We start from the raw sequence: 24,309 nt of genomic DNA on the forward strand, positions 1-24,309 counted from the left end.
GAGTGTGTAACAACATTAATCATACCTATCTAAAATCAGGGGTTCTGATACACTCTCAGATAGAAATGCAATGCAGGGCCTGGAATGGGCTGATAAACATCAGCACAAGACTGAGTTTCCAATTCCTGCCTCAGAATAGACCCTGGGCTGAAATAAGAGGGAGGAAGAGGGAGATTGAAATGTGGGGGGAGAGAGAGAGCACTCTCCAGCCCTGCGACTGTCGGAGTGAATGAACCATGTGACAGGACATGTCGTGTTGAGTGACAAAGCAAAAAAAGAGAGAGTGAGCGAAGTGGCAGCACAAAAGTAAAACACTATCCACAGTTTCCCAGCATCCGGCCTCAGCTCAGAGAGAGAAACAGGAAGAACAGATGGAAAAAGTTGCAGATGCACTGCAAACAGGACATTAGCTTGGCATACATGTGGCTTTTTTATGAGTAAGATATGCAGGTACATGAGTTTCATGAATGCATGTGTGAGAAAAGTAAAAAGCTGTCATAATTTAATCCCTCTCATGCCGTTTCAAACCGTCCGCTGGGCCTAGTAACAATAAAAGCTGATTTTTGACTAACAAGGATGTTCTGAAACTTTCTGGATATTCTTTATGATATGATATCCTCTTATATGTCAGAACCTTAAGAAAATTTTGATTTCTCAGTTCATAACCCTTTTAATAATTGACTGTATCAACACTGAACTGACTTCAGCTGAACAATGACACTATTTTCTTTTAGAGCTGCTGAATACCCGGTTCGAAATCCTCTATTGTTTGGGGAACCCAAAGTGGATCTTCTATGACATCGCTGCAAAAAAAGCCCTCTTTTGCTTTTTGTCCTATTCAGAGCTCGACAGCATCCTTGTCCATTTGCTTTCGTTGTTTCTTTTTCTTGCAATCTTCTAAATTTCTTCTTTTGTTGGGTTTTGTAAATGACAGAATTGACATTTTTAGTGAACTACCCCTTTAAATACGTAAAAGCAAGTGGGGAGTGCAAAAACAATAGAGGAAGAATGTTGGTGGTTACAGTGTTAGAGAACAGGGTAGAGATGACTGTAATGTAAAACAGTTGAAGATTTGGTGAGATATATAGAGAGAGAGTGGATACAGAACGAGAGAAGGGAGAGAACGAATGCTCTGCATACCGCATGGAGATAACGTCAGACACTTTATAAATTTCCCCAACTGAGTCGGACCACTGCCTCGAGGCAGACACAAGCTGAGCTTCTCCATGTCACACTCAGAGCCTCTAAATCTCAGAGATAGAGTGAGAGAGAGAGAGAGCATGGCTTTTACAGTGGGCTGAGAGAAAAGTGATGGATGGTCGGTACAGAGTGAGGTTTCGTCAGGAAAAAGGAAGGACAAAAAAAGAGAGGAAATGGGATGGAAAAATGGGCTCTGTTTTGTCCAATATGTTTGGTTTCATATCTCCCTCAGCTTTTTAGCTTCGGCCTAAAGAAATCTAATCATCCTTTAAAGCATTTATTTTAGGAACAGAAGTACCGCTTCTGATCTCTTTTCTAATTTAAGTCCCTCTGAACAATCAGAGGTGTAGACGTCTAAGATGTAGGCGTCTTTGTTTCCACAGTAGTTTCAATTTTGATATTTTTAGGTCAAACTGTTCTTGTCTGTCAGTCATATAATGGAGGTCTATGGTCACCACCTTAAAGAGCATGCATAGAGAAGTCCAGATTAAACATGATTTAATGACTCGTAAATGTAAGTACACATTGATGGCCTAAGACACGAAACGAGCGGTTTGTGTGAGAAAACGAACAGTATTTATATTGTTTTTACCTCTTGTAACCACAGCCATGACCAAGTGATCTGACGGCACGGGCGCTTCGGTCTGCGCAAGCGCCGGAAAGCGCCGAAGGGATCTCTTGCGCGGTTGGGAAAGAAAAAATCAACGTTGTCTGTTGATATATCGAAATGGTCTTCCATTGCAATTTCCTGTATATCTAAATAATAATAATAATAATAATAAGAATTAATTTTATTTGTAATGCACTTTACACATGACGAACATATCTCAAAGTGCTACAAGTGTACAGATAAAAGCAATACGAATAGATATAAAAACATGCAATGGCAGAATTAAGACAACAAACTTAAGAACAGTCAGTTAACAAACAAAAGCAAAATATATTTTAAGAAAATGCAGTTAAAAATAGGTGAGTCTTTAGTTTATTTTTAAAAACCTCTATAGACTGTGGCGCTCTCAGGTGATTAGCGTTCCAAATTCGAGGTGCAGCTACCTGGAAGGCCCTGTCTCCCATAGTGCAGAGTTTAGAGTTAGGAACCTGGAGTTTGTGAGTGTCAGAAGAGCGGAGATGTCGGGATGGATTATGAATATTAATGAGTTCTGTGAGGTACTCTGGTGCGCTACCGTGGACACACTGATAGGTCAGGAGACAGATCTTATAATCAATCCTAAATCTGACAGGGAGCCAATGGAGTTTTTGGAGGATAGGTGTTAAATATGTTTAGATCTTCAAAGTGAAGGATAACACTTTTGAAATCTCTGTGTAAACAATGAGTGACGTACACGCGCAAGCAATCACTTCCGGCGCTTTCCGGTGGTCGCGCAGACCGAAGCGCCCTCGCCCTCAGATCACTTGGACGTGACTGTGATGACAAGAGGTAAAAACGTTATAAATACTGTTCGTTTTCTCACACAAACCGCTCGTTTCGTGTCTTAGGCCGTCAATGTGTACATTTACGAGTCATTAAATCATGTTTAATTTGGACTTCTCTGTGCATGCTCTTTGAGGTGGTGACCATAGACCTCCATTGTATGACTGACAGACAAGAACAGTTTGACCTAAAAATATCAAAATTGAAAATACTGTGGAAACAAAGACACCTACATCTTGGATGCCCTTGAGGTAACTAAAACATATCAAAAATGAATTTCAAAGTGAACTATCCCTTTAAGATCAACCATTACAACATTTTATTTTTAATTCTGTGTATACCCACCTTTAACTGCTCACTTCCTGTCAACATTCCAATCTATATGTGCTTTAGAAAAGCTGAAACAATGGTTGTTCCCTTTTTGCTGACACTAGTTTAAACGTACTCGTTGTGCTAGTGGGCCTGAAGCGTGTAGCCCTGTGGGTGTGCGTGCGTTAATAAACAGCTAACTGCTAAAGCAGGATCTTAATATGACTCACTCATCTATAATGCATCCTGTTTTTAGTAATACTTTTACCAACACTTGAGGTCTGCTGTCCATTTTAGTGATAGATAGATAGATAGATAGATAGATAGATAGATAGATAGATAGATAGATAGATAGATAGATAGATAGATAGATAGATAGATAGATAGATAGATAGATAGATAGATAGATAGATAGATAGATAGATAGATATGTTCCTTCTCCCCTGAACTCTCGTGTTTGTGCACTTGAGCTGGTATTGAGAGGTGGACTCTAGAGAGCCCGACACTAAACTTGATCAAACCGGTCTATTTGTCTTTAAAGCTCCCGAGACATGCTTCACTTCCTGTTGTGTAACACTGCCTTTTCTACATCTCTGACAGAGCCACGCAATACCCAGGGCCGGGAGAGAGAGAGAGAATAGCAGCATAATTATGTTCCTTGCTCAACACATTCCCCTTAACATGTGGCACTCTTCCAGAATATTCCTTGCTTTCAAGATCTGAATTTGAACATTGAATTTGGTCTGGAATTGTAACAGAAGTCTCGTGATTTTTTGACATTTTCAATTCGTCGTTTTGAGTAACATCATTTTGAGTGACATTCAATTTCGTAATTTTAATCTCATGGCTTCAGAAGAAGTTTTTTTGTGGAGTGATTTTGAAGTACACAGAGCGAAATTTTAATTTTTGGAATGAGAGCTCGTTAAAAATGTGTATCTTTCAAATAAATATCCCATTCGTTCTTTTAAATGCCAAAATGACGCTCGTTTCTGTCATTCACTTAATGCATGTCATCAATCTGTGGTATGGCGGTAAAGTCAAGTTTCTTGAAATGGTTATAGTGCCATGTTGGATCTACTAGATTGATCTAATCCAGATTTCCTGGTCTTGTTGGCAGCATGAGGGTTTTTTCTACCTTGCCCAGGATACATCTTTATTCCATTTCAACCAATAACTTTGATCCGACTTCACTCGGAAAAAAAACATCTGGCAAGCTACAAATTCATACAAACCCATCAGACCTACAGTACTTTTTGTATATGCAGCGCTTGAAAAAGTGTCTATCTTACCAAAACATTATGGATGAACCTCTTAGATAATTCCAAATGCCACAGTGGTTTTAAAAATATATCCTCCTGTGGAGAGCAGCTCAGCTGGCTGTGTGGGGTCTCGACAGATGTGACTGCTGTATTTCTGTGAAGAGGTTTTAGCTACAGTAGTGTGCGTCCCCCCGTCATCCATCTCTCATCCACTTTCTTCCTTTTAGCACTCTGCCCCTCTCTCTCTTTCCATCGCTTCCCTCTTTGAGTGGATTCAGAGCCCCACACACAACACTCACGCCCTCTCTACCACCCACACTCTTGAGTAACAAATCTCCTCCTGCATGTGCAGTCGGCCTGTATCCCGGACACACACACGTACTGGTCTATCAGCTTTTACCTTTTAAAGGTAGGGAAGGCAATTTTCGTAGCGGCTAGAAATTGCAAGTTAGCTTTGAAAGCATGAGTTCCCACCCTCCCTTCAAGAGCGTCTCCAAAACACATGAAGCGAGAGACCGCGTTAAACTACCTCATGTCTCAAAGCACATAACATCACAATAATAATGAACTTAAACAACTTTTAGCGCTGACTTTGCCACCTGACTGCTGCAGATTTATTTCGGCGTTGATAGTGTTGACATAGAAAAGCATTAAATTCGCATAAATTCACAAGCCGCTCCGAGTATAACGTATTCCCTTCCTAATTATGGTGTGAACGCAGCATAAGCTGGTTGTTTTGGTTCAGGAGAAACTATAAAAGGTGGTTGCGGTAACAAAAAAAGTGTCTGAAACAAATCGCCTACCCTTTCAATTATAGAGCCAAGCCAAAGAAAATCAAAGAGGCTCAGAAATAAAACATTTTCTTGCATCTTACCCAATTTTGGACGATATGTCGCTAGCATCTCTTCCCTTTTACCTTCCTCTTTCCCAAGAATCTCTTCCTGTTTTACCTTCCTCTCTATCTCATGCTGTGGAAAGGTTTTTGTCATCTTAGCTTTTAAAGAATGTGTATTTTAGCACGTACTGATTAGTCAGTTATTTTATTTTTTTACATTTTATAGCAGCTATTCAGTCAGAACTTATATTCTTGACTGTCAAAAGGTGCGCCTGACAGTTTGAGGTCAAGGATTAACGCTAAAATGGGTGGTTTATACGCAACAAAGCTTCCAATCACTGGTTGTCTTTTTTCCCCCCATATCGTTTTTTGTTGTGTGGTGTGGTTTTCAGTCTCGCACTCAAGTTTCTTTCATGCATAGACCTCCTGCCTCCAGAGTGCAGCCAGAGAGCTGCATTTCACTGCATATGAAAGCAGATACGATCCAGAACATGTGGACCCGTCACCTAATACAATCAGAACAAAGGGGTGAAACTGGTGCAACACAAGCCTGAGTCACATTTTGTTCAGAGAAAAGAAATGCCAAAGAGAGAAAAATAGTCTAAGATAGTGAGTTTGTATGTGTGTGTGAGAGAGGACAGAGGCTCCAAACACTCCCTAACAAGACTGACACATGCACAAATCAGCCAAGTGAGACCAAAATTTGCCTAAAATTTGGACTGTGTCGCTGGATTTTGCACCTATAAGGTTCATCTTTGCAAATTTGTTTCCATCTCTGCATGTGTGTGAAGGGTGGGGCGAGAGGGCGACAGATTGGGTCTCCTGGCTCTGGCCCCTCTGTACTCACACTTCCAGCAAGGTCACATGACACCAGTCAAACTCTGTCACAACCTCACTGGGGGAGAGCTGGCAACAACAAACCAGAGCAAGCCTAGTAGCTACACACACACATACAAGGATCGCCTTCACTCACAAACCTACCTTTTCATCTGGCTTCTTCTTCAAAAAAAAAGCTTTTGACATACAGTATGTGCAGTAAACCAGTTGTCTGCTTGTAAAAATACCATATGGCCATCATCCAGCCCGCAGTGTGAAAAGACCGCTGTGGATTAGTTTTAATGAGAGGTATGACTAAAACCTGACAGCCATGTGAGACAGTTAGCCATCATACGCACTTTCACCACAGAGTTAATTCCACTCTTTTTTAAACCCAAACCCGTGAGTCACAAACGTTTGCATCAGAATTCACTGAAAGCCACAGAAAAATCTGTTTAACCATCAAAACGTGACTCGTCTACAGTTGTGCTTTATAAATCCTGTTTCAAAATTGTGAATTAAATGAAGCAATTTCAGTACAAATTAAGCTCAATCGATAGTATTTCTGGAATAATCTTGTTCCTCATCTTAAAAAAAAGCTGGATTCTGGTTTACATGGAAGAAAATTGGGTCAATGCAATGTTAAAATACGGTTTCAATATCATAGCATTGATTTGTCACAACATGATTTTGTTGTGATGTTATATTCATTGCCATTACAATGCAATGCCACAAAGCATAAACCAACCGTAAAATTTATTTAAAGCTCAAATGATACACAAATGTTGGCCCCACTTATATTAAGTGTATGTACAATGTACTAACATTTAAATTAATCATTTAAAACTGCACTTATTGTGAACAAATACCTGTCTGTAATTACATCCATAATTACACTGTTGACCCTTCCCTTACCCCTTAACCCTGCCCATACCACCAAACCTGTCCCTAAACGTACCCGTATCCCTCCTCAATAGCAGGGAAAGTGTTTCGCAATACAATATGAACTCAAGTACATTTGTATCTAACAATAATGTTTAATGTAAAAACACAACGGCTAATATAAAGCGTGACCCAAATTTATCATTTGAGCTAAACTTGTACAGAACCCAGAATGTTTCTTTTAAAGTAAGTAAAAAGGTTTTCTGTTGCTTATATCATTCATGGAGAGAAACTTCAATCTGAAGTATTTCATCCGGTACAGAATAAAGCAACAGATTGTTCTCTTGGCTCACATTTGGCCTTATCCAGTTGTTCTGAACGGATGCAATGCCACACACAGACATGCAAAACTAAAGCACCTCTCGTGTGCCATGTTTGCTATCCGGTGCCGGTCTCCTGAAGTCAGACAGGGTTCTTGCACCGCACACTTTTTTTTTTTTTTTTTTACAGAGCAAAGTCAAACAGTGACTCACGAATTCCTGTCCATTTTTCCAGCGATGTGGCACAGCTTTTAACCAGCTTTCCTCTAACACTGACTGCAACCAAATGAAACAATGAAACACTAAGTGACTTTTCATTTTTTTTTTTTTATCTGTGCTTGATTTAGGCTGTCTGAGCATATCACATGGACCTTCTAAAATGCCTGGAGTTTTAGACAAGAGCAAAATACCCTTCAACCCCCCACCCCCACCTTTCTGGAACCTTCCGAAACTTCAAAGCGTCTCACTGTAACCCAGAAACACCTTCAACCAGAGGCGCTGGGATAGCTATACAGGTTCCTGCTAATGTTCCAAGTGCTTTGTTAAAATTCCCAGCAGTAAAAACAGGCTTTTCAAATGTGTAGCTGTTTTTTTCTGCTATGTTGGCTCAGTTCAGCAAAATCACACAATAGTGTAGTTTTTATAACTGAGATCTATGTGAGCAAGACATCAGAATGTCTGACAAAAATTTTCAGTTGTAAAAATGCAAGAAAAAAAAATGTAGCTCCAGGGAAAAGAAAAAAAAATCGATGAACTCAGCAAAGTTAGTAAAAGAGATGGCGGTAACCTTCAGAAGGGCTTAAATTCTCTCGCTCTCTCATCAAGCGCCCCCGTTTAAATCCTCCACCCCTCCGGACGGTGGAGGGGAGCAAAGACTAAAGCTTAAATGCTTTGAATGATGGTGAGGAATGTTTAAAAGTGTCTGTTTGAGGAAAGGGGGTGGGCTAAGTTTTTCTTAGGGGGGGAGGAAGACTCCCGTGGGACAAACCCCGTCTCTCAGATCTGGTATGCGTGACTGAGCAAGGAGAAGAAAAAATCCTAGACCTGGCTTCTTAACTTAGGGAAACAATGGCAACTGTTGAGAACGGGATTTATAATATTTTAGCGGGTGAAAAAAATCCAACGTAATAGTCACTAAATTAATATCAGATGCTTTTACAATGTGTATATTATTGGAGTGGAGGTCCTCAGTTGTAATAAAGGCAGCATTGCAGTTTTAACACCCTCACTAGCACAATTAAGTGAAGCATCCATTTTGTTGCGCTTCATAAATAATGTAACAAACATGCATGCCCTTAACACACAAATCTCACTTCCATTCCGTCGCCCTCTAAAACGCTCATTTCTCAAATCCACTACATTGGCAATGAATCAAATCCATCCCCTAACCCTATTATCGCAAAATTATCCGTGATACTGCCTAAACATCTATAGCATCAAAAGGGCACGAAACAAACCAGACTTCATGCATGAATTATACCAAACTCGTAAGGAAATTCCAAGTGGCTCTTTTATTTATATAAATATCAACTTTAATGTTTTTACTGTAAGAATATAAAACATTTTAATTTGGGATTCTTTTTACAAATACATTTACAGTACATTAGAACACAGTAGCTTCTCAGCAGGACTCAATACATGTTGCAGGTCGATACATCATGGTACATATATAGGCCTGACATGCATTTTGCGCGTTACCCTCGTCGCGACCATGTCTTTTATATGTAAAGTTGAATATTAATGTATTTAAAACAGACAGATTGTTTTATAACATGATGTTCCCTGTTTCAGCCCTGTGAAGAGGCAAACAAGGTGTCAGTGAATTGCAAACAGGGTTTTTTTCTTTTTCAGGGACAAAATTCACTTCAATTTGAAGTACAACGCTCTGAAACACTGCCATTAATTAATATCTGCTTACATAAGCATAAATACATCAGCAGAGGCAACCTCTTATTCAAAGCAGGAATTAAAGGCTTTCAGGCCTGTAAAATTGAGCAAAAACTAAAAGCATTTGGAAATATAAAAGCTTTAGTGTACAAACCCAGTATTTTTGTCTGTCTTTGCATAAGGGCAGTTGACATATGTCCATGAACTTTTTTCTTTATTAATCATGGAGATATGAGTACATAATTTGTGTCAATAATGGAAAAATGCGTATTTTGGGCTCTGGGACTGGTAACTATTTGTTTCTCATTTTTGAATCCAATTCATTTTAAATGATCCTGTGGTGTGTGATAAATACATTTAGTCTCTCACAAAAAGTTACGAAATTTAGATATTTTAAGGTGAACTGTCAAATCACAGGACAGTTGAAAAAATGCTTGAAATTTGATATCAACTACCTATTCATATACTTGTTTTAAAACCCTTTGCTTTTTGTTGGCTAGCTGAAGGAAGGGAAATAAAAAAGGTTGTCTCAATCCATCCTGCTTTCAGTCTTTTTGTGTTACTTTCCTTAAGCCAAAGACGAGATACAAGGGGAGGGAATTGTTTTTCTAGGCACAAATTTTCATTCTTGTTAAGAGTAACAATATAATGTAACATCTAACGAGGTAGCCAAAATATCGCGATACTTGGGGAGGAGGTTTAATATTGCGATTTGTTGGGGGGGGAAAAACAACTTTTGTGTGTGTGTTAATAGCAATAACTGACACATGTATCACATTCAGCATTTTAAGCCTCTTTTATGTACTTTGCTCTATTGAAATCCACCCATCCCCCTCCCGCCCAACTTCCCTCTCCCCCTTTCTCTCTCTCTCTCTCTCTCTCTCTCCAGAAACCCCCCCCAAGTTTCACCTCACTTTCTCACTTTCAGTCATCTGCCAAAGGCCCAGGTTCAAAACTTTAAGGCAGGGGAGCTGCGTGATCCTCTCCAGTCCCCTCTTAGTGATTTTCGTACATCCATACAGATCGATGCCGGTCAGTTGCGTCAAGTGGTCTGCGATCAGCTCCAGTCCTTTGTCTGTAATCCGCACGCACTGACCGATGTTCAGCGTCCTCAGCTCGTGCATTTGGCGCACCATCCTGTTGATGCCATCGTCACTGATGTGGCACGAGCACAGCGACAGAGACTTGAGCTGGTACAGGCCCTGCGCGATATAAGCCAGACTCTGGTCGCCTATCTTGTCGCAAAATGACACGTCGAGTCCGGAGAGTCTCAACGTGCCCATGGCGAGGTGCATGATGCCCGTGTCGCTGATGTTGTCGCACGAGCGCAGGTTAAGGCTCCACAGGCTCGTCATGTGAGAGAGGTGGATCATGCCAGCGTCCGAGATGCCCCCGCAGAAACTCAGGTTGAGCACTTTGAGCTTAGTCAGACCTTTTGATATATGCTTGAGGGACAAGTCCGTCAACTTTTGGCAGTCCTGCAAGGTCAGGTATTCCAGGCTGAGGCAGCCCTCCGCCGCGCTCCGGGTCATGCCGGCCAAGTGTCCGATGCCCACGTCCGACACATGCCGGCAGCTCCTCAGATTAAGACTTTTGAGTCTGTGCAAACCCCACGCAATGAGCAACAAGCCAGTGTTCGTGATATTACTGCAGCCGCCCAGTTCCAACACCTCCAAGTTTTTCAGATACTGCGCTATTCTGCCCAAACTGGAATCCGTGATCTGCTTGCAAAGGCTCAGGTTGAGCACCCTCAGGGATGGGATCTCCTGCACGAACGCGTGCCCCAGGCCGTTATCCGTTAAGTTATAGCAGCCGCTCAGATTCAAGCTCTCGATGTTGGGCATCCCCTGGATCACGTAGCTGAGGCTGCGCCGCAGGCTGAGGATCTGCACCCGCCTGATGCCTCGCGCCTGCAGGCTGGGGAACAGGGAAGGGTTCGCCCGCCTCAGATGCAGCTTGGCTTCCACCCCCCTCCACACGGACTTGTGGTAGGACGCGTCCCTCCACGCCGTACACACTTGAGCCACCCTGCCTTTGTCCCTCACGTCCAAGTAGCTGAAAATCATGGCTAAAATCTCCGGGAAGAGACACGAGATGTGCGTCTCCATCTTCCACGCGCGCTCAAGAAAACAAACGGCGGCAAACCCCCACCAACGGTCACCGTCGCGTCTCGCTGTCCCCTTAGGAGGGGGAAAGAGGCTTTTAGAAAGCTCCTCAAGCTTTTCTTTTCACATTTAACTGGGTAAATCGACAACTCGCCGTCCCGAGCGATCCTTTCAGTGGCGTAGGAAGGATTCAAATGCAAAAATGCCTCCCAAAAGACGCTTGATCCGATTCAGACCGACAGCGAACGGGCGGTCAGACAGCGCTGCTGCCCGTTTGGCGCTTTGATAATAGTCTTCGCTCGACCCGGGGATCCAGACGGTCGTACATTTTCAAAAGATGTCTAAAACTGCCACAAACCTCGGGAGAAAATAAATTCAGTCCGCTATCAGATAAAAGAGTGAGGTTTCGTTTCGCGTTTCTGCTCCGCTCGCACTCATTGCCAAGCCGAGGGGCTTCCTGCTGCCTTTGTCTGATCTTTTCAAACTGACTTGGCAGGGCCGCGAGCACAGAGCGGCTGCGGGGGAGTCGCGCATATTTAAACCTGCTAGAAACGGAGCAAATTGTTTAAAAAGAGTCTAAAACTTATAATGCGAGCCCGCATATGTTTTTAGTTATTGTCCTACCCAGTGTTCTGTTTTTCTATAAACTGTTATGAAAGAAATGCGTGTTGTGTGTGTTAATCGCACCCCTTTTTGCAAGCAAAGTGGTTTAGCCCAACTCAGCTGGAACAGTAAGAATAGTTCCCCTGGAAACCAACTTCTTACAATTCAGTTCACTTTACTCTTAACCCTTCAGCTTCCGTGTCCGATGGTGGTATTTTTTAAGTTGTTATTTCAATTTGATTAATTATTAGAGTAAAGTGAAGCGACATTTTTCTCTCAGTGTGCAAATAACACAGTTATGTGTGTGCATATAACAAAACAAACAATAGAAAGGGCTGATTGTGAAATGTTGAAAAATTATACTAGGGCTACATTTAATATACTTTAGTTTTTGTTTTTGTTTTTTGCATTAAGGGAATTTCTTAATTTGTAAAAAAAAAATGTTATTCAAGTAGCTTACTTTGAAAAGTTATCTGGTCCTAATCATGGTTTTAAAGCTTTTATAATATGAAATATCATTTATACTGCTGTTCTCTTCTTGTAAAAGAAAAATTTCGCATCATAACCCTAACAAAGGGGCACGTAATGTTATGCTCTGTGGATCTGCGGTAACAGCCTGTTTGCCCTGTCAGTCTTACATAAGGTAGTTTTTATTCCACCTTTTGCATATTTCCCCGTCTTTGGGCCTCAGGCCCCCCTCTGTGGGCTCTTTGGCATTGTTAGCCGATATGACGGGAGCATTTGCAGAAGGTACTGGAGTGTAGCAGAAAAAAAGGAAGAAAAGCAGCACACACACGTTTGTGTTTACAAAAGAAAATGCAGCACAGCACAACTGACAGCAGAAGTCCAACCCTCCCCTCTCCGACTCTCTGTCTCGAACCTTCTCTCTAGCTCACCACAGCCTCTCTCTCTCTCTCTCTCTCTCTCTCTCTCTCTCTCTCTCTCTCTCTCTCTCTCTCTCTCTCTCTCTCTCTCCCTCTCTCTCTCTTCAATAAATGTCACTTTTTTTCTTCCCTCTTCTTCCACTCTCACTGGTTCAGGTTATAATTGTGAAAACTCTATCCAACATTATTTATGAAGCTGCTCAGTCCTGCAAGTTCACATGAAATCAAAATGGAACCCGTTTGCTTTCTTAATACACATTCCTGGCCATACTAATATTTATAGGGTATGGAAACTTGTTTCTGCCACTGAATAAAAAATAAAAATGGTAATTGCAAGTTTTTATCTCCAAATTGCGTGCTATAAACTCGTAATTGCTATAGTTATAAAGTCAGAATTGTAAGATATGAAATTTTGAGAAATAAAGCCATTGTAAAGTTTAAATCCCACAATTCTGAAAATAACACGCATTGGCGAGAAAAGTCATGATTGCGAGAAAGTCATAATTGCGAGATATAAACTTGCAATTTTGCGAAAAATGTAAATTGCGAAAAATCATAATTGCAGCAAAAATGGCAGAATTGCGAGAAAGTCAATTGCGACATATAAACTCACAATAATGTCAAAAAAGTTACAGTTGTGAGAAAAAAATTAGGATTGCGAGTTTATATCCCACAATTTGGACTTTATATCTCTCAATTGTGACATTTTTTCTCATAATTGCAAGTTTATATCTATATAATATAAACTTGCAATTGTGAGAAAAATCTAAATTGCGAAAAAAAAATCATAATTGCAACAAAAAATGGCAGATTGCAAGAAAAGTCATGATTGAGAGATATAAACTCGCAATTGCGAGAAAAAAGCTAGAATTGCGAGAAAAAGTCATAATTGCGAGAAATAAACTCCCAATTATGAGAAAAAAAGTCACAGTTGTGAGGAAAAAAATTTGCATTGCGAGTTTATATCCCACAATTTGGACTTTATATCTCGCAATTATGACTTAATAAAAAAAAGTCTGAATTGTGAGATAAAAAGTCCCAAATATCTTTAAAAATAGGAGGGCACGTTATTTTAAGAGTCTTGGGTATGTTTAATAAAAACTCGCTTCGTCTCTGAAACAACTTTCGACTCACGAAACCCTCTTATTTTTTTAATCGTCCACCAGTGAGTCTTTAGTCTAATAGAATATTCTCTTCAACTCTGATTACTGGAAGAAAAACACGCTGCGGACGCCATTTCATGCTGACGTCAAGTTGAATTCATGCGCTCTCTCTGACAGACAGGTCCTGGGCTTGTATGGTGGACAGATGAAGGGCTCTAAATGTGTGCTGCGCCCCGATGCCCAGCATGTAAGGGGGCGAGAGGTCTGTGACAGCGGCCCCTGTCCCTGGCTCCTCCAGCCGGCCTCACCGCCAGAGAGGAGGGCCGCTCCAGAACTGCACTGCTGTGAGTCAGAGACTCTCAAAGCAGGCCTGCGGAGCCAAAAGCTGGACTCAAGCTGCTCCTGGAAATAAGCAGAGAGAGAGAGAGAGAGCGGGAGGAGGGGACGAGTGAGAAAGGAAAGGGAGGGGATTGAGTTAGAAAGCAAGCGAAAGCTAAACAATTAAAAAACATGCTCTTGCAACGCGCGACGGAGCTATTACTTTAACAGTTTATGATCATTCAGGCTAAATTGAACCAAGCGAAAGCAAAATAGTCAGAGTAAACAGGAAGCATATAAGAATGTTGAGAACATTTAGTGAAATAAAAAACAAAAGATGCCAGTGACGGAAAGTGAAAATGAAGCTGCTGAGAGACAGTGAGAACAGGAAGGACAAGTGCTACATGCAAATGCGAAGGTGTTGTAGGACCTAGCAAAAAAAAAAAAAAAAAAGGTCTGTCATGTGATTTGATGTGCTGATTCAGGGTAGGGAGATAATTGGATAATTGCATGCCACAGAACTGCGCTGATAACTGCGCTTGGGGCAACCGTTTCCTAGGAGACGTAGGCATGTGTCAACATGCTGTTGAAAGCTGACACCTCATGAATAGATTTTAGGCTACTTTGTAGTTCCTCCGTCTTTCTCGGCATCGTGTATGACTCCAATCTGCTTTTTTGTTTTGCAAGCGGTGGCAGTTTGAGGAGAGATTTTGGCGGCTGTAACTTGCACAAACGTTCGCATACATCCAGCTAGCTGAATGGGCTTTTCATGAAATCAGACAACAGTTTCTTCTGCGGCAGGGGAAGCCACATTACTCTATTCAAATCAGGCCGAATCTCCCTTGGAGCTGCACCCCCGTTGGGGTTCTGCAGGGGAAACACCAGGAAGCCGATGCTCTCGGTGCCTGTGTAAAGAACAGGGGATGATGTAATACTCTCCCTGCATAATGCATTCTAGTGTTAATACCACTACTGATATAAAATGAACAAATCCCTTTATATTCCCAAAACATTTTATTTTATTGCTCTGTATGTGTCATATCCATGCACTTTTCCTTTATAAACAGTCTGATGGACTGAGGTAGTGCTTTCTGCTGCAAGGTTTGTCTTCCAGAGTGTGAATCTTTGATGCTGGTGCTACAGAAATACAACAATAAGTAGTGCCAAGTTGTTTGACTTTTTTTTTTTTTGCATTTTTTATAGACTCTATTGGTTTCATATACAAGTCAAAATGTCTGAGACTGCTAATGAAATGCTTCTGCAATCTTTTCCAATTTTCTAATTCAAAAATGTTATAACAAAAAGTTATAACAAACGAGTTTCAGTTAGCCTAGTCTAAAAAATGCTGGGTTGTTTTAACCCAATTTTGGGTAAAATATGGACAAACCCAGCCATTGGATGAAAAATGTAATTTAAAAATGTAATCCAATGGCTGGGTTTGTCTATATTTTACCCAAAATTGGGTTAAAACAACCCAGCATTTTTTTAGAATCATAAAAGTATATTGATATAATAATAATAATAATAATATATATATATATATATATATATATATAACAAGTTGTATGTACATATATGTATATATTTACAATATATGTATATATATACATATATATATGTATATAAAAATACAAAGAACTTTATATATATATATATATATATATAATTAAAGTTCTTTGTATTTTTATAATAATCTAAATAATACATATAAAATTTGATTCATATATAAAATGATATATACATAAAGTCTTACTGCCTTGCTGAGCATAAGTGTTTTCTTTTATAAACATTAAAAAATTTAATTATTTCAAACTTTTGAATAAACTTTTGGAAGTGTCCTAACTTTGTCAGTGTGCATGCATATACACATGCATACATAATTTGTTTATAATAATTATTTTATTTGTTTAGTTTTTTTCCCCTCGTCTCAGACTTTAGGCCCCACTGTCTTTTTTTAAAAATGTTTCACTGTCTTACCCCACCTTTTCTGCCTCATCTTCTGTTTTTTCATGTCTTCAACTTTCCATTTCTTGCTCTCTCTCTTCCCTCTGTATGGCTGCCTGGAGCCCACAGCCAGGTGAGGCCCCTCCAGAGAGTAATTACAACCTGAAACAGAGATCGGAGCCCTGCGGCGCTCACCATCAAAGCAGTCGTAGGGAACAGCCCGTGCTAATGTGGTGAAGAGGAGAGACACTGACAGTGCAGAAAACACACGCTCTCAAACTCAACCTCTCTCTCTATAGCATGACCGACAATAACAGGCCGTTTGCCTGCACAATGGTCATGTTGCTCACCAAAGACCTTCGGGAGACAAAATAGAGAGACCAAAAGAGAGAGAGAGAGCAAAACAGACAGAGATATGACTGAATTAGTCTGCTGCGTGTCCGGGCCTGGAGAGAGGGAGGAACTAGGAACGCATTGAAAAGTGTTCTTCAAACAACTGTGTGTGACTCAAGGGCAGAATACACACATCAGCCACCCAGATAGTAAAGCCCTCAGCATCAGGAGCTTTTGAGATCCAGTGCTAAGAGATGTCAAAGGTCCCGCACCCACAAGGAGAGGTTACTGTTAATGCAAGTTTCAGTGGTGAGGTCATGAGCTGTGAGTGTTAAAAGGCCCGTTTTATCAACAAAGACCGTTTCTAGCATTTGGGATGTCTGGGAAATGTGCTTTGCGAAAATGTTTAGACCCATAAACCAACCAGGTTACTTTTATTGAACAGCGGATCATGCATAAGCCCAGGGCCTAAAAGAACACGAGTAAATATCGGCGTTGGAGAGTAAGTGAAACGGTGTCACGCGCCAGTTGGTGAGTAACAGTAAGAATTAAAAAAATTTATGAAGGTGAACAAACATGAACGTCTCTAGCGACTGTTGACGACCCAGCTCTGCGTCGTCATAAGCCCATTTTTTACAGTGTAATTTATTTTCATTTCATGCTCTATGCTATTCTTTTAATAACTCAAAATTTTAATGGCATTTATGGCATTGTTTTATGGTGAAACTGTTAACAAAAATAATGGTCCAACTATATATTAAGTGGCTTTAAGTTCTATGTACTTGGATTTAAAAATAAGTACAATACTTATTGTGCTCATGTTGTATTGTAAATCACTCTTGCTGCTATTGAGGTGTGATACGGGTAAGGTTAGGGACAGGTGTGGTGGTATGGGTAGGTTTAAAGGTGGGTTTATGTGTAAGGGATTGGTCAGCTGTGTAATTACAGATGTAATTACATAAATTAATTAAGGCTGTAATTACATGCTGGTATTTTTTAAATATAAGTACAATGTAAAAACATGTATGTACACAATAAGTCCACTGTATCAAATTATTAATTTTAATATAAGTATGTGGTACTTAAAGCCACTTAATATAAAGTGGGACCAAAATAATGAATCGAAATATGCTGGTTGCAAATGTATACTGATTTGCACTTGGCCTCTACCTGTGAATCCATAAAGAAACTTTTATCTTTTATGAAACTCCCACAGTTAAAGCATCGTTATTGAGGTTGTGAACCTGAAGGACAGCTGTGAAAATCAAGGCTAATAAGCGTTCCAAATAAGTTGAAGTAAAGCAAATGCATATTAGCAAATGGTACAAAACAATATCGCAGCCCCTGCAGAAGTCAATTATCAAGAAGAATTAATCATTTCTCAAAATACCTGCACAAATAAGGAAATCTGACAAGAGTTGAGCTCAAAAAGAGCCTTGTAAAAGCAAGTGTAGAGTTTGCCAAAAAAAAACAAAAAAAAAAAAACATAAGTGTGACCCAGTTGCAATGTAGGAAAAGTTTGTCTGGTTAGATAAGACCAACTTTTCAGCTAAAATCTGAAGTAATACGTATAGTGCCAATCTAACACTGCCCACACTGGATAAAACATCACATTTATTTTGAAGTGTGCTGGTGATAGCATCACACTGCAGGGCTGTTTTTCATCAGCAGACACTGGGCATCTTGTTAAAATAGAAGAATGGATTATGGAGGAAAGAATACAGGGAAATACTGCAGACGAGCCTGTTTCAATCTCCAAAAGGCCTGGAATATTTCTAAACCGTAAGCCATATTAGCAGTGGAAAAGCACAAGAACGAAATTGGTGATTGGTTTGATCGGATCATAATCCAATTTAGAATCCCTGACATTATTTATTTATTTTTTTTTTAAATTACGGTGCTCTCACGTCATCAACTAACCTGAATAAACCTAAAGCAAATCTTCCTGGAAAAATTACACCTCAACAGAAGGCAAAGCTAATATTCGTTTGCCCTACAAAATAAAAGTTTAGGAAGTAAATAGGAAGTAAATTTAATATATACTACAATTATTATTTAATATTCTATTTAACGTTCTTTGCTTTATTAGTATTAGTATTATTGTAATTCACTATTAGTCTGAGTACTGTGTGCTTGTATGTTTGTGCCCGTTTATTTTTGGTTCATCTCGCCATAGCTGTCAGAGAGTATCTCTTTTAGAGAGTGTTGATTGTGTAAAAGAAAGCCGAGCTGTTTGTCTCCGAGACAGCCGTCTGCTGACGGCGCACCGAGCAGCTGTGCTGCCCTCATAATAACAATAATGAAAACCTAAATAATTGATACATTCCCGCAGAAATGCATTGTTTGTATTTGAATTAAACATTACAAGGTGTATTGTGTTCGAGAGAGCAAAGAGAAGTTTTAAACATAAAGGGCCGGAAACGCAAAACTTGAAAGCGTGTTCACCGCTGATGTGCAAGTCTGGTCTGGTTTGTCTTCCTCTACAGTCCTTTTCTGCCCCTCTCCCGTTCTGTCTCTCTCCTTTCCACCTCTCTTGCCCCCTCCCAACCCGTTCCCGTTCCTCTCATCCACTTCAGGAAAGTAGGCTGCGCTCGGTCCCGAGGGGTTGATCCGATACAGGTCAGGTTAATCAATCCAGGGGGAGTGAGAGGCAGTGCTGGGAGTTTTAATCAGGCCGAGACTGTGGAGACTCCGACCTCTCCACCCTCCAGCTGCCTGCTTCGAGCCAGAGTGTTTGTATGTGTGGTCACGTTTGAGGTCTTGTCCTCTTTCCTCTCCTTGTGTGCTCACGTATGAGCAGTGCTGCAGTGCATTTCTGTGGCTCTCTTCACACAAAAGTGCATTTCGAGTGCGAGTTTGATTCACCTTTGCTGTTTGATAACTGATTGTCTGTGTAGTGAAAACCTTTTCCTGTGGTCTTGTTTCTGAGGGTCATGTTGTGTTGTCCCAGGATGGTGAACAGGAGAGGGAGGAGAAAAGGAGGTGCTCTCCAGGGCAGCGCAGGAGGACTGATGGGCAGCCAGCGGCCTGTCAGATTGCCAGGACTGAATTGGGCACGGTGCCCAGGCTGGAAGCGTCCTCCGAGCTGCCTGGGGAGAGAATAAGCCCCCCATACTATAGTGAGATAAGAGTGAGAGAAATGGACATGAAGAACGCAGCATTATACATGAAACTGACCTCTATACTCTGATTCGAGTCCATTTTATTCAGGGTCAAATAAGCAAAGTGCATCCATTGACTTGTTTGACCCCAAAAAAACTGGATCCAGCCTTTTAGTTGGCATGCTTTTTAGCATTTAATCAATGCCTTTTTACCCAACAAAACTCTAATTGTGACCCTTTTGTAGAGGGTGAAGTGAGTGTTGTAGTTGGCGATCAGGATTGTGATTTCAGACACTGGTAACCACGTACCTCTCACATATCTCTCACAAGCAATCTTACGAGTAGATATGAGATGTAACATGGCTTTTATGAGACCTGTTACTGAAAATGCTCAAACTTCCAGTGTTGATTAAGAAGTGCTTGTAGACCATTGTATCGATTGTCCATAATAATACACACAATGTGTCATGTTATTTTTATCAGGACTTTTGCTTTGTATGTAAACATGTTTGTGCATCATGTCTTTCACATTTTTCTCTTTTGATGTAAAAACACCTTCAAAGATTTCAATGTAAACATGGTTTTCTTGTGGTCTCGTTGTATTGCTTTGCATGTACTCCTGTAAAACGTGGCTTTTTAATGTGCTGCTTTTGGATAGTTACGGCAGACAATGTTGCACCGATTATGCTTAATAACCTGACAGCATGTAAGGTCATGTACATACCTAAATCTGCGTGCTTTCATGAGGGAAAGGTCATAAACGGTGTAAGCTGAACTTGATCGCAGTTAGATTTTTGTCCATTATATTTTGCATGGAAAAGCTTTTAGCTTATTCATTGTAAATGATTTATATTTGTTGTGGCTCTATGATAGTTTTGATGCAGATACTGAGGAAAATCTTTTGTGTTGTCAGTTTTATGATTGATTTGCTAGTAAAGCTGATAGTGATTGATAATGGTCAATGCTGATATAGTTATTAGTAAATGTACCTCAGAAAAGGCAGATCATTTAAACATGGTGCTTTTGCATTGTCCATTTTTACATTGAATTGTTCCGACAGTTAGCAGTGTTTTGATGTGCATGTAAATGCATTTGATGGTCATTTCAGTTTGCTTTTGAAAGAACAAGAACAGGACCCAAACTGTTTCAGTGCCATCACCCCTCAAATCTATAACATGTGCTGTGTCCTCCTCCACCGCCCTGGGGGGACTGACCCCAGACCCGCCCCGTCCCGGTGAGGGCGTCCTCTCCAACCCCCACCATCACGTCGGGAACCTGGCAGACACATGGCCTCGTCCTCAGATACGTACAGGCCCCTGACTGCTGCGTCCATCTATTTATTAGGGAATAAAGTAGCTCTAACAGCCCCTGCGTTTTTATAGCAGGATCCCTGCTGGTTCTCCACACTACACCAAGTCCTATCAGACTTCTTACTGGGAACAAATTGACGGAGAGGAAGGAGGAAAGAGAGAGTGAGAGGGGGGCGTGTGCGTCATAGAAGAGAGAGAGTGACTGATGTGTGGCCAGTTTGGCCTGTGTCTGGTTTCCTGAGCTGTCAGTGCAGAAAGCCATATGGGCTCGGAGGAGAGAGAGAGGGAGAGAGAGACGTGCGTTCACTTTCAGAGCAGCGTGCATGAGTCATCTTCCTCCAGCTTTAAAGAGGGAAATGAAAAAGAGAGTACAATCCCGTCTTTACCCAGCAAAGGCGGCACAGAAGCTGCATCTGAAGCAGCTTAAATACCCCAAAAAGGAAGAGGCAGTTATTTAGACAAAAAATGTCATGGGATTTTAAAAAATGGTACATAAAAAAAAATATACATAAAAAATATATATATTGTGATGATAAAGTTCAATGCCTTATTATTTTATCGCCCAAGTGTCATAGCTATGGAAAATCTGACAAAATCAGTGCCAGTAAAAACAATGTTGTTCTAATTCGTCATTATTTAAGCTTAAAATGAATTATCTGGAGGGAAAATGATTGGATTATGAAATGTGGTGGTAGCCTATATAAAACATCATATATAATGCAGTTATAATGCAGGAAAAGTTTGGAAAAATGTGTATAATAATAATTGTATGAATAATAATTAGGGCTGTCAAACGATTAATCACGATTAATCGCATTCAAAATAAAAGTTTGTGTTTACATAATATATAATTATTGTATAATTATTTTGTATACGTATAAATACACACACATGCATGTATATTTATATTTATATATAAAATATATATAAATCTACATACAGTAAATACATGAAAATATTTTTTTAAATATATACAAGCATGTGCGTGTATTTATATTTATAAAATAATTATACACAGTGCACCCACTTATATTATGTAAACAAACTTTTATTTTGGATGCGATTAATCCCGATTAATCGTTTGACAGCCCTAATAATAATAATAATAATAATAATATATTTGTATATAATTTTATCTATTTATTTCTTTTTTATTTGAATGATTTATTCTGGTACAAAGCATCAATGATTGAATCCTAAGCAGAGTGACAGCAAAAGAAAGAAACGAGGGAACGGCTGGTGTGGGCGAATGAATCGGGGAAGAAGCGGGAGCACGACGGAAGGAGAGACGGGCCATGAAACATCTGAGAAGCAGGTGTAGGATAAGGAAATAAATGCAAAATGGCAGAAAAGAAACAAAACAAGCCATGGGAGAGACTATACGCGCTGAGTAAAGGAAGTGGAAGGCTAGAGGTGAAGGGCAGAAAGGAGACAGAAAGATTTTGAAACAGGCTAAAGGAAAAAGAAGAGGAAAAAAATGATGGAATTTCAAGAGTGCACACTAGGAACGTCAGGAAAATGTCTCGGAGTGAAAGAAAGAAACATGGGGTGGGAGTGACGGAGTTGACAGGAAAAGAGAGCATGAAGAGGCATTGTGTGTGTGTGTGTGTGTGTGTGTGTGTGTGTTGTGTGCAGCCCACATGTCTTTGATTTGAGTCTGCCTGCTATCTGGGTTAGTCACAGACAGCGTTATGGAGAGACGCTGCAGTTTTAATGATATACAGCAGCCTGCTCCCTCAGACACCTCAGCACACAGATCTGTCAGGCTTGCCTCACCATTGATCTCTCAGCGGCTGCCGCAAAGCACCCTGGGAAACACAGCTGGACCGGTTAACCCCGCCCCCAGCACGTGTAAAGCCCCTCCCCTTCATTTCCACCATACTCTGAACCACATGGTGTTCTGTGTGTGGAAAGAGGGGGGCATTTACAGTACGTGTGACTCAACGGGGAAGCGGGGAGTTTTACAGACTTGTGAACACTTTGGTTATTATAAGTGCTGTGAATTCACAGCCGGAAAGCTGCTTCACATATGACTCTTTGATGCCGTCTGATTAAGAGCTTTTGCTTTTTATTTGATGCATTCATTTTTTTTTTTTCAATCCAAGGCCTTGGGCAGATTGTTTTGATTAGTGGCTGTTTTCATGGGGATCTTTGGTATGGGTGGCATCTTTTCTTTTCAGTGGCGCTGTCTCTCTCTCTCTCTCTCTCGCTGGCGCCGGAGATCTTTGTGCACCGTTGTGTAACTGGAGGATCATCACAGAGTTCAAGAGCTCTCCTGAGCTTTAGCCAGGTTGTCTTCATCTTCGCTCGCTCGCACATTCACACATACCGTCTGCTCGGCTCCAGTGTTTTTCTCGTCTTCTCTCACCTCTGTTTCTTTCCTGTTCTGTGTCAGACGGTGAGATGTGGAAGCTGTTTACATAAACGCTCAAAACCAGACCCAAACCTTAAAGCGATAGTTTACCCCAAAAAATGAACATTCCTGTCAGCGTTAACTCACTCTCATGTCGTTCAAAACCCATATGGTTGAATTTTCCCCCTGGAACACAGAAGGAGATGTTAGGCAGAATGTTTACGCTGCTCTTTCAATAAAAGTGAATGCTGACAAAGTGCTGTCATGCACCAAAAATGACTAAAAATACACTTTTAACAGTAGCTGATGCAATCATACGATAGCTTTGTGTGAGGAACAAAATCAAAATGAGCTCTCAAGGCTCATTCGTGCTGTTTGACTATGGATATTTTGTCAATGTTGGCTTATAATTTGGTGTTCGCATATGAAAATATAGTAGCCTACACAAGGAGTGGGTCAAATGTAATGAATCAAGTTCATATTTACCATCTTTTATTGAAAAATTCAACATTTTATCAAACTTTGAACATCTTTAACTGAGAAATTAAACTACATTTTATAAAAGTCACCTGTTAAATTCACAAATCATACATCAGCATAACGAGGGACTCATCTCAAGATCAATCATGTCAGAATGTGTAGTTTGTGCATAAAAAATGTCTGTCAAAATATAACATACAACACGTTTATCAATGGCACGGCGTGGCGTTTATTCTCTTTAGCATGCAGAAGTAACTCACTCAGTTCCAGCTGATCATTACATTTTTGATGTTAACAAGCAAAATCACTGAAGGAGAAAAGCTTCATTTTAAAACAAACACTGATCACCATAATGGTGACTTCAATTTATGTTTTTTTTTTTTTTTTGGTTGTTGTAAGTTTTACTCATTTTAAGTGGTTAACTTTTAAGGAATTAATTTGATTAATTAGTACTCAATTCTAATTTGTTAAATTTAATTAATAATATTTGATTTTTCGATTTTTTTTTTCTTTTCATTTTTATAGTGTGGAGCTTGAGTTATTGATCACCATCCGCTAGGCTATTGTAGGGAAAAGAGAAACATCAAAATGCTGCTTGACATCTTGCTTTGTTCCATGCAAGCAAGGAAATAATACGGCTTTGGAATGACATAAGGACGAGTAAATAATGACAGAATTATCATTCTTTAACAGATCTGCCAGCTCCAGCAAACGCTCTGCTAATATAAGTCTGTACAAATCTGGAAAGCCCATGAAGACAGACTCCAATTCTGAAAACAAGCAGGATGCTCAGATTCTATTCATGCGTGCCAGTGATGTCATCATTTACCCACGA

General features: G+C 40.3%; 2 protein-coding genes across 2 annotated transcripts in view; one reads left to right on the top strand and one right to left on the bottom strand.

The window, feature by feature from the left end:
* Window positions 1-24,309, top strand: part of wnt5b (wingless-type MMTV integration site family, member 5b) — a 90,669-nt gene that overhangs the window by 37,803 nt on the left and 28,557 nt on the right. The gene's annotated exons all lie outside the window — the stretch shown is intronic.
* On the bottom strand, window positions 8,546-11,529 carry fbxl14b (F-box and leucine rich repeat protein 14b). Its single transcript, XM_039667766.2, has one exon. It carries the CDS (start codon window positions 11,046-11,048, stop codon window positions 9,846-9,848), a length of 1,203 nt encoding a protein of 400 aa, XP_039523700.1. The 5' UTR covers window positions 11,049-11,529; the 3' UTR covers window positions 8,546-9,845.

Source organism: Pimephales promelas, chromosome 24, assembly GCF_988280905.1.
Source record: "Pimephales promelas chromosome 24, fPimPro1.hap1.1, whole genome shotgun sequence".
NCBI lineage: Eukaryota > Metazoa > Chordata > Actinopteri > Cypriniformes > Leuciscidae > Pimephales > Pimephales promelas.

Excerpts from the sequence above, each read along its gene's own strand:
- fbxl14b (XM_039667766.2), bottom strand. The coding sequence starts at position 11,048 with ATGGAGACGCACATCTCGTGTCTCTTCCCGGAGATTTTAGCCATGATT.